The sequence below is a fragment of the Danio rerio genome, chromosome 7 (assembly GCF_049306965.1).
Source record: "Danio rerio strain Tuebingen ecotype United States chromosome 7, GRCz12tu, whole genome shotgun sequence".
NCBI lineage: Eukaryota > Metazoa > Chordata > Actinopteri > Cypriniformes > Danionidae > Danio > Danio rerio.
This window is the reverse complement of record NC_133182.1, coordinates 70,687,501-70,699,915: the sequence shown is the minus strand read 5'-3', so window position 1 is coordinate 70,699,915 and position 12,415 is coordinate 70,687,501. Positions and strand designations below refer to the sequence as shown.

General features: G+C 30.2%; 1 protein-coding gene across 6 annotated transcripts in view; it reads right to left on the bottom strand.

Moving 5' to 3' along the window:
• Window positions 1-12,415, bottom strand: part of bco1 (beta-carotene oxygenase 1) — a 28,897-nt gene that overhangs the window by 13,437 nt on the left and 3,045 nt on the right. Inside the window, exons 2-5 of one of the 6 annotated variants that reach the window (XM_073907183.1) lie at window positions 6,014-6,041; window positions 4,377-4,469; window positions 2,127-2,255; window positions 466-595 (exon numbers count right to left, since the gene is read on the bottom strand). In XM_073907183.1, coding sequence (XP_073763284.1) covers window positions 466-595; window positions 2,127-2,255; window positions 4,377-4,469; window positions 6,014-6,020 — 359 coding nt within the window. In that variant the 5' untranslated portion in view covers window positions 6,021-6,041. Of the gene's footprint in view, window positions 1-465; window positions 596-2,126; window positions 2,256-4,376; window positions 4,710-4,730; window positions 4,791-6,013; window positions 6,042-12,415 lie in introns of those variants that run through there. The other 5 variants (XM_073907187.1, XM_073907185.1, XM_073907186.1 and 2 more) reach the window with 5 other exon arrangements.

Below are 12,415 nucleotides of genomic sequence, written 5' to 3'. Positions count from 1 at the left end.
ACACAATCGATTTGTGTTGGGACAGCATGAAGGAATTAAGTTAACTTGTTCATTCACTCATTCATTTTCCTTAAGCTTAGTCCCTTATTTATCAGAGGTCGCCACAGCAGAATGAACCACCAACTATTCCAGCATATGTTTTACACAGCAGACGCCCTTCCAACAACAACCCAGGACTGGGAAACACCCATGCACTTTCACTTCTCTTTGGACAGCGGGGGAAACCGGAGCATCCGGAGGAAACCCATGCAAACACAGGGTGAACATGCAAACTCCAAACAGAAATGCCAACTGATCCAGTCAGGACTCGAACCAGTGACCATCTTACTGTGAGGCGACATTGCTAACAAATGAGCCACCATGCCGCCCCATTTTTTTTCATTTATTTAGATTGATCAATCTTGATAAATCCACTTTTTGCATTCTATTTCTAAATCAACTGCACCACAGAGTAATGCTACTTACTTGGAGAATATGTTTTTGCATGGGTCCGGGTACGCCATGGTCCCCATCTCCGAGACTACTATTCTATTGGCCTGCATGTTGGAGTTATAGGTGTCACCTCGAAGATATCTGCTCCTGTACGTCACCTCTCCTGAGAATTAAACAACAGTAAAGACATTTAAATTATGCTCAGAAATAATAACATTAAAATCATTACCCTAACTTGCCTAGTTAACCTAAGTAACCTAGATAAGCCTTTAAATGTCACTTTAAGCTGAATACTAGTATCTTGAAAAATATCTAGTCAAATATTATTTACTGTCATAATGGCAACATGGCATCAAGAGAAAATAAATCAGTTATTAGAAATTAGTCGTTTAGTAAAACTATTATGTTTAGAAATGTGTTAAAAAAAATCTGGTCTCTGTAAAACAGAAATTGGGGGGGAAAAATATACAGAAGGACTAATAATTCTGAAGTAGGTATGTTAATTTCGGTTAATTTTGCTACCCGACAACCGCCACTCGTTAATCGGTTATTAACGGTTAACTGGTCAGATTACTATAAAAAACATTTTTAAACAAATTTACGTGTCTATTTTGTGTCTGACATATTAAATGTTTATAAAATATTATTTTTAATCGTTTAACTGATACCATTAATCGGTTACATACGCACCCGTTCGGTAAACGGTTAATCGATTATTTTGAACATCCCTAATAATATTATTTTGGTTTCCAACTGTATGAATGTGATAAAAGACTATGCATTTGCATTGTGTTTTCAGATAAAACATTAATGCCATAGGCCATTGGTTCTCAAATTGTGGTAAGTGTACCACTAGTGGTACGCAGGCTTACTTCTAGTAGTATGCAGAGGAATCACTGGGGAATGGAAGAAAAAATGTCTTTTAATCATTTGATGTGTTCGATAACACTGATGTGATTAACATCGGCTGTTCTCTAAAGCTTACAATCAACACGCTGTGCTTAGAATGTTTACTTTAGTGCATCGCGTCATCAGCTGCTAAAAATCACTCTAAATGACGCAGAAATAGAGAAAGAGGTGCGTGGTGCTTGCAGAGCAGATACGCGCTAGAACAGTGGTCCCCAACCCTCGGGCCACAGACCGGCACCGGTCTATAGATCAATTAGTAGCGGGCCGCACAAAAAATGATTAATTATTTCCGTTTTATTTATTATGAAGTCTGAACGTCTGAGTCTTAGTTCAGAAGTCTGAATGAACATTTATTTTGAAAAATCTTTTATTTTGAAAAATGACCGTATTCTCTTGTTACAACTCGGTCACTTGAGCATCAAAATTTAACCCACAGACTAGCAAAATGAGTAGGAACTGCAGCACGACGCGCTTGCGTATTCCAGGCGTACGCAGTTGAAAACCTCTTAACTTTTCAGAATGCCACTCTGCGAGTCACGTGGTCAAGTTGTCAAATTGTATACATATGAATACGCCTCGTTTTCGAACTGTGCTGTGCTGTAGCTGCTTAATTTGGCCAACTATGCTACTTTATTTCAATACTGGTCATTTTGGTGGTAATTGGAGAGACAATTTTTTTTTTGAGATGGTACTTGGTGAAAAAAGTTTGAGAACCATTGTCATAGGCGATAAAAAGGTGATTTATTAGCTACTTTATTAAAGCTAATGGCCAATGAAGGTAATACCTTTATTAATTGCAAAACTGTGCAAAAGTGCCATTCCATCAAACCAATGGTTGTATGTCGTCTCTCCAACAGAGAACATGCCGGGTCCATTGCGTATTAGTGTTCCCTGCACCCATTCAGGAATCGAGCCTGCAGACAGATTGAAACGTTTAATATATTTTAATCTGAACAGTATACATAATAAACTGTCTACTTCTCTGTTCAAACCATCTGACATTAAATTAAAAAAAAAACTCCATCATGGCACTTGACCTGACCAGAACTACATATATATATAGAAAAGACAAACCTTAAAGAAATATTTGACCCAAAAATTAAAATTTACTCAATATTTACTCTCCCTCCAGTGGTTCAAATTCAATCCAAAGGTTTTTTTTTGTTGTTTTTATTGATGAATCCTAATGAAAATATTCTGAAGAAAACTGAAAACCTGTAAACAATGACTTTCATAGCGGAAAAACAAATACTATGGAAAGATTACAGGTTTCCAGCATTCTATAAAATAATTTCAGCCCATAAATGTTTGATACAAGTAAAGCATGAGTAAATGATGACCAACTAGGCATTGGCTGGTATAAGTTTCTGACGTTATGATAACCTTAATTAAAGATTTTTAAAAAAAAAATCACAGTTTCATGGTAAGTTTCTTTTTTTTTTTAAGTCTGGGTAAATTAAAACAACTGAACACAATTTATTTTATTTTAAGGAACATTTATAATATTTTAAAACAGTAAACATGTCGGGCTAAATAGTTAAAATAAATCACTGACTTCTGCTCTCTTCATTAGTTTCAAAAACACTCATTTCTTTACAACACATAAAACAATTAAAAAAACCTTACATACCTTGGAACAGGTATTACAGTATATATATATATATATATATATATATATATATATATATATATATATATATATATATATATATATATATATATATATATATATATATATGGGGTCAGTAGGATTTTCAAATGTTTTAAAATAAGTTTCTCCTGCTCACCAAGGCTGTATTTATTTCAGCACAAATACAGTACAAATTGTAAAATTGTGAATTATTGCACTATAAAATAACTGTTATTTTATTACAGTGATTTTAAAGATGAAAGCATCATTACTCCAATCTTCAGAATGACATAATTCTTCAGAAATCACTCTAATATCAATTACTATTGTTATTGTTAATATTATTATTAATAATTGTAATAGTAATAAAAGCAATAATGACTGAATTTATGGTTTAATTAGAAACTACATACAACAAGAAAACAGTTATTTAATTAAATATATTTTTTTACATTTAATAAATGCCGCATAATAAATGCCCCAAACTTTTGACCTGTAATATATAGGCCTATAATTTTTTTTCACAGAACTATAATAGTTTTAGATTAGTCTAGAACAGTTTTCATTAGCTCATTAAGAAAAGTAAATTTTTATTCGATTTTTTGGTTAAAGTTATTGAATAAAACTCTTAAAACAAAAAAAAATTATTTGATGTGAATGTCAAAACTGCAGCTTAGCAAATTTGGTCCCCATGGGAATGGCAGGACGTGTATCAGTGGGCTACAATGCTGAGTGTTGCAGTATGGATTTTAACATACACAGCAACCTATTTAACAAAGCAAATATTTGTCGCAGGTAAATGATTTATTACTAAAGAATACCAAAAGCATATTGGTTATAAACAAGCATTTTTATTCATCTTAAAACGTCGAGTTAAGCTATAGCCTTATATTTCTAATATAGTAGCCTATTTATATTTTAATCTGAAAACAATTCTGAAAGATTGTTTTTAGAAGCTCATTCATTTGTCTTTAAACAATGACGATTTAAAAAAATGTAAGGTATTGCACATTCACAAACATTATAATATATTTCTTTTAAATACTAATAATAAAAATTATATAAAAAGAATAACAGACCTATAGGCGACGTAGATACTAAACCAAATGTTTAGAAATGTGTAGAAAATGTTTCTTTAAAAACTTATAAGATATTTGCCATACATGACACGGATTTATGCATAAGCAAGCAGTCCTAAAATACAACATTACCGCTACTTTTAAGTTTTATTGACATCAGAGTTTTGCGAAGGAATAAAACTTTGTAACATATGGTCAACAGATATCACCATAAACTCTACCAGAAACGTATAGCTTTCGGGTGAAATGCAAATTAACACAGTCCAAATGCGTACACTTCGAGCAAAGAAACACACAAGTTGCCCCACAAACCAACCTCAACCTACCCTTTACTTCAGTTTTGATGGGCTCCGGATGTTCTTCCTTGTTTTTGCCATAGTCGTACTGCATCCTTCCAGACTGTCTTTCTCCAAGTTTCTCTAAGAAAGTGATAAGAAGTGACAATCAGTACTCGAAAACAAACTGTCTATAAAGCTTCGGCAAGGTAAAGACTCCGCCTCTCACTGCGAGAACCGACAGACCCGTGTTTACAACTTCTCTTTATTCTTATCGTCTCCTCATTATCATAACTGCTTTTGACGTTACATAAACCAATTATAGGCTAGATGTCAGGTAAACAGGTACGTTTAACAAACCGCCAGCTTTTGACTGTTAAAACCAGTACATTTCAATACATTTACATTTTTAACATGCCACCAATCAAAAGCAACTATGGCAAGCTGTTTTAACATTCAATCTACACTGTAAAAATGTTGGGTTCACACAATTGATTTGTGTTGGGACAACATGAAGGAATTATTATGAATTATAGTTAGAATGCTGATGTAGAATGCTGATGTAAATTAAAACTAAATTGTTTCAGTTTAATATAGAGTTGAAGTCAACATTATTAGCCATTATTGTGATTTTTTCCCCCAAATTATGTTTTACAGACGAAGAAAGTTTTCACAGTATTGCCTGTAATATTTTTTCTTCTGGAGAAAATCTTATTTGTTTGATTTCGGCTTGATTAAATGCAGTTTTTTAAGGTCAATATTATTAGCCCCCCTAATCATGGCAAAGATAAAAGAAATCAGTTAGTAGAAATCAGATATTAAAACAATTATGTTTAGAAATGTGTTGAAAAAATGTCTCTGTTAAACAGAAACTGGGGAACAAGTAGTGGCTAATAATTCAAGAGGGCTAATAATTCTGACTTCAACTGCAAATGTCAATGTTGATATTCAGTTTAAACAGTTTAATAACTGTTAAAGGCTGATCTACTGAAGAGCAGCTCCACCAAAGTGCTGCATTTGATGCTATTGATCATAGATAGGCTTGAAATTATCTTTGTATTACTGGAACTGCATTGTCTTGGTTCAGGTTTTACTTTTCAGAACTTTATCAATTTGTATCAGTTATTGATGAGGCATCATATTAGTCAAAAGTACACTGTGGTTTGGTAATGCTGATCAATTGTTTTTTACATTATATACAGTATCCTTCTGCTTAACAATATAATTTAAAATCATGTTTCAAGTTTCATGTCAACGATTCGCAAATCTATATCTCCCCACAAACTGATAATGTGAACAAATTCACAAAATTTACAGATCATATGGATTGTATATATAATTTTAAATGGAAGACTAATAACTTTCTGTTACTAAATTCACTAATAAACTAATGTCTTGTTTATCGTACCAAAAAACAATGCAAAAATATTGAATACTGTCTAGCGCTAAATGGACAATGGTTTAAAAATGTGGGTGTGATATTTAATGTAAATTTTTCATTTGTAAACCTCAAGGCCTCATTTCAAGCATCTGTAGTTTTAGCAGTACTTTTAAAAGCACTACATTGCATAGTGCAGAATTGTTATTATTATTATTATTATTATTATTATTATTTATACATTTTCTTTTTTCGGCTTACTCCGTTTATTTTTCTGGGGTTGCCACAGCGTAATGAACCGGCAACTTACCCAGCATATGTTTAATGCAGCGGATGCCCTGGGAAAAAAAAAAAACATGTTCATAAATATTATCTTTGGCTGCATGTACAATGTAATAGCAACATAATTAGAACATAATGGCATAGTATTTGCAATATGACACAGTTGTTGCACACAAGATAAACGTTTGTAATTACATATTACATCTCAGATGTAATTACAATGTTAAAACAATGTAATTACAATGTCATTACATCCAAAATAAAAGTTAGTAATTACATATGTACTATGTATATTTACAAATAAATACACAAATACTGTATTATATTATTACTGTGATTATATACAAAGAAATATGTTTATTAATAATATATTGGATGTAAGTACAATGTAATAGCAATGTAAGGGCATAGTAATTACAATGTAACAACATAGTAATTACATCCAAGAGAAAAAGTTGTAACTACATATTACATGTGTACTGTGTATAGCTATATAACTATAACACACACATACTGTATATGAAATAAAAAACACATTTAAAATACTATCATAGATGTAATTACAACATTAAAACAATGTAACTACAATGTTAATACATAGTAACTATAATATACTGACATAGTAGTTACATCCTAAATAAAAGTTTGGAATTACATTTGTACTGCGTATATTTATGTATACAACTACATTTTATGTATACAAAAAAAATTACAATATTTTTATAAATATTATCTTGGATGTACTTACAATGTATTGACTTAGTATTTACAATGTAACAACTCAGTAATTGCATCCAAGAGAAAAGTTTGTAATTACATAATACATGTGTACTTTGTATATCTATCTTATTGTAATACACAAATACGGTACAAGAACACACTTACAATACTATCATAGATGTAAATACAACGTTAAAACAATGTAACTACAATGTAATGACATAGTAGTTACATTCAAGAGAAAAGTTTGTAATTACATATTACATGTGTACTGTGTATATGTATATAACAATAATACACAAATATTGTACATAACATATACAAAAACACATTTTCAGTACTATCATACATGTAATTACAACGGTAAAACAGTGTAGTTACAAAGTTATTACATAGTAACTATAATGTAATGACATAGTAATTACATCCAAAATTACATATATTACATTACATATATCTGCATATATTTATGTATACAACTATAAATATCCAAATATGCATGCAATATACAAAAAATACTTATATTCATTAAAGCTTATCTTGGATGTATCTACAATGTAATGACATAGTATTTACACTGTAATGACACAGTAATTGCACACAAGATAAAAGTTTGCAATTACATATGTACTGTGTATATTTATATATAAATACACAAATACTGTGCTTGATCTATACAAAGAAACGTTTATAACTATTACTTTGGGTGTAAGTACAATGTAATGACATAGTAAATACAGTGTAACAATTTAGTAATCACGTTCAAGAGAAAAGTTTGTAATTACATATTACATGTGTACAGTGAATACTATATCTTAATAGTAATATTATAACTATAATACACAAATCCTGTTCATGTCATATACAAAAACACTTTTTCAATAGTATCATAGATGTAATTACAACGATATAACAATGTATTGACATAGTAATTACATCCAAGGGAAAAGTTTGTAATTACATATTATATGTGTACTGTGTATATCTATATAACTATAATACACAAATTCTGTAAATGACATATACAAAAACCCATTTTCAATACTGCCATAGATGTATTTACAATGTTAAAACAATGTAACTACAATGTTGGTGCATAGTAATTATAATGTAATGACATAGTAGTTACATGCAAAATAAAAGTTTGTAATTACATGTGTACTACGTGTTTTATGTATACAACTATAAATAACCAAAAACTGTACATGCAATCTACAAAAAAAAAAAAAACATTGGTTTATTATTATTATCTTGGATGTAATGACATAACAATTACACTGTAATGACACAGTAACTGCACACAAGATAAAAGTTTGTAAATATATATAACATCTCAGATGCAAATAAAATGTTATAACAATGTAAATACAATGTCATTGTACATCAAAAATAAAAGTTTTTAATTACATATGTACTTTGTATATTTACATATAAATACACAAATACTGTACTTGATCTATGCAAAGAAACATACTTTTACACTTATTATCTTGGATGTAATTACAATGTAACAGTAATTTCATTCAAGAAAAATTTGTAATTACATATTACATGTGTACTGTGTATATTTATGTATACAACTATAAAAAATCAAATGCTGTACAAGCAATATACAAAGAAACAATAAAATTTATGAAGAATATATTTTTTTAAATACAATGTAATTACAATTTAATGACAGTAATTACAACGTTATGACATGGTACGAACAATGTAATGCCATAGTAATAACAATGTAATGGCATAGTAAAAACAATGTAATAACATAGTAATAACAATGTAATGACATGATAAAAACAATATCATGACATGATAATAACAATGTAATGACATAGTAATAATAATAGTGTAATGGCATAGTAAAAACAATGTAATGACATGGTAAAAACAATGTAATAGCATAGTAATAACAATGTATTGACATAGTAGTAACAATATAATAACATAGTAATAACAATGTAATGACATAGTAATAACAATGTATTGACATAGTATTTACATCCAAAATAAAAGTTTTTTAATTATATATTACATGTGTACTGTGTATATCTATATACTATAATACACAATTACTGTACAAAAAATATGCAAAAACACATTTAAAATACTTTCATTGATATATTTACAATGTTTTAACATGGCATTTACATTATTGTTACATAGTAACTATAATGTAATGACATAGTAGTTACATCCAAAATAACATTTTGTATTTACATATGCGCTGTGTATATTAACAGTACATATAAATACACAAATACTGTACTTGATCTATACAGAGTAACATACTTTTATACTTATCTTGGATGTAATTACATATCACTTGTGTACTGTGTATATTTATGTATACAAATATAAATAATCAAATACTGTACATGAAATATACAAAAACACATTTACAATATTATCAAAGATGTAATTACAATGGTATAACAATATATTTACCTTGTTCTTACATAGTAACTACAATGCAATGTCATAGTAATTACATCCAAAATAAAATTTTGTAAAAATGTAATTACATGTGTACTGTGTATATTTATGTATAGAACTATAAGTAATCAAATACTGTACATGCAATATACAAAGAAACAATTACATTCATAAAGAATATATTTTATGTAAAGATGATGTAATTACACTGTAGTAACATAGTAACAACAATGTAATAACATAATTATAACAATGTAATAACAATGTAATAACAAGGTAGTAACATAGTAATAACAATGTAAAAACATAGTTATAACAATGTATTAATATAGTAACAATTCAATGACAGTCATTACATCCAAAATAATAGTTTATAATTATATATTACGTGTACTGTGTATATTTATGTATACAACTATAAATAATCAAATACTGTATAATAGTAATATAGTAATAACAATGTAGTAACATAGTAACAACAATGTAATGACATAATAATAACAATGTAAAAACAGTTATTACATCGAAAATAAGTTTGTAATTATATACTACATGTGTACTGTTTATGTATACAACTATAAATAATCAAATACTGTACATACAATAATCAATGTAATAACATAGTAATAACACAGTTATAACAATGTAATGATACTGTAATAACAATGTAATATAAAAGTTTGTATTTATATATTACATGTGTACTGTGTATATCTATATACTATAATACACAAATACTGCACATGAAATATACAAAAACACATTTACAATATTATCAAAGATGTAATTACAATGGTAAAACAATATATTTACCTTGTTCTTACATAGTAACTACAATGCATTGACATAGTAATTACATCCAAAATAAAATTTTGTAATTACATTTGCGCTGTGTATATTAACAGTACATATAAATACAAAAATACTCGATCTATACAAAGAAACATACTTTTATAAATGTTATCTTGGATGTAGTTACAATGTAACAGTAACTTTATTCAAGAAAAAAAAATTGTAATTACATGTGTACTGTGTATATTTATGTATACAACTATAAATAATCAAATACTGTACAAGCAATACACAAAGAAACAATGTATGAAAAGACTGTATAATTACAATGTAATAAAATAGTAATAACAATGTATTAACATAGTTAAAACAATGTATTAATGTAGTAATAACAATGTAATAACATAGTAATAACAATGTAATGACATAGTAATAACAATGTAATGACATAGTAATAACAATGTAATGACATAGTTATTACATCCAAAATAAAAGTTTGGAATTATATATTACATGTGTACTGTGTATATTTATGTATACAACTATAAATAATCAAATACTGTACATGAAATATACAAAGAAACAATTACATTCATAAAGAATAAATTTTATGTAAGACAATGTAATTACAATGTAGTAACATAGTAATAACAATGTAATAACATAGTATTAACAATTTAATGACATAGTAATAACAAAGTAATGACATGTACTGTGTATAAATAATCAAATACTTTACATGCAATTTACAAAGAATTACAATTACATTTATAAAGAATATATTTTTGTACATACAATGTAGTTACAATGTATTAACATAGTAATAGCAATGTATTAACATAGTAATTACAATGTAATAACATAGTAATAACAGTGTAATGACATAGTAATAACAGTGTAAAAATTAAAGTTTTTATTAATATATTACATGTGTAATGTGTATATATACCATAATACACAAATACTGTACATGAAAAATACTAAAACACATTTACATTATCATCATAGATGTAATTACAATGTTATAACAATATATTTACCTTGTTTTTACATAGTAACTACAATGCAATGACATAGTAATTACATCCAAAATAAAAGTTTGTAATTACATATGTGCTGTGTATATTAACATATAAATAGATAAATACTGTACTTGATCTATACAAAGAAACATGTTTATAAATAGAATGCAGCGGGGCGTTGTGACGCCACTCCGCTCTTCCTTTTCGCGCTTGCCGGCCGACGGCTCGCCTCCGTGTGGAGGGCTTTACCACCTAAACCAGTTTGTCCGCTTAGCTAACAGCGTTACGTCAGCGGAGCAAAGGCCCGGAGGGAGGAGGAGCCGGCCACAGCGATGACCGGGATCTTGTCCGGGGAAGAGCGCTTCCATAAATCAGGTAAGATGAAAAACAGAATGCAAAAAAAATAAAAGCCAATGAGTTCGCGACGGTGCGAGATCGGAAAACACGGTCAAAATCGGACGAGGGCTTTTGCATTTTTCCTGGACGGCTTTTGCAAATCGTCGCTTGTGTTTAGGGAAGGAGAAGGAGGAGGGCAGCTGGGACGGCCAATTGGCCGCCCGGTTAATCGTTCAGTCGTTCAGCCAGTCAGTCATATGGACAGTCACTCTACAGCGGCCTCCGGTGGCTTTTCATGCGAGAACAGTGCAGGCGTGAATGGCGCATGCGTGTGGAAAAGCGCGCACAGTGGCCTCTCGCGGATTCGCGAAAACAAAAACTGCTCGAATACGTACCTCCAGGGACGTATTTTGTGGTCTCCAGAAACTTCCGCGGGGCTGCGTTTCCACAATGAGCCCAGGTTGGTATATTGAGATGTGGTGGAATTGACATTTTTAGTTCACAATGGAAAAAAATGTTTCTCTTCTTATCTCAGTTTGTCCTCTTACATATCTTAAAACTAGACAAATTTTTTTTTACTTTTTTTGTAAAAACAGTTTTTTTTTACTCAACTTCACAAGGCTAAAAGCGCCCGTAGTTGAAGAATGGTCCTCACACACTTTTTCAGTATCAGGTTTCTTTTCAGTGTTGTGTGGTGCGGAATTATTTAGTCGACTCTGATTTTGTGTTAGTTTCTTGTCTTTCCCGCTGTCAACGGAGCAATCCGGCTAAATGACAAATAAAGCTGATCCTGATTGGCCCTCATGCATGCATTCGAAATGCCGATTGACTCACAGAAATAACCTTATAGAGCAGGGGTCACCAAACTTGTTCCGGTGTCCTGCAGATTTTAGCTCCAACCCTAATCAAACACACCTGAACAAGCTAATCAAGCTCTTACTAGGTATACTAGAAACACCCTGGCAGGTGTGTTGAGGCAAGTTGGAGCTAAACCCTGAAGGGACACCGGCCCTCCAGGACAGAGATTGGTGACCCCTGTTATAGAGCCACGCTAGAGCTTTGAAAATAAAACCTTTTTGTTTTTTTTTAAATAAAAAGTGTTAAAATGTAAACAACTTATACAAAAA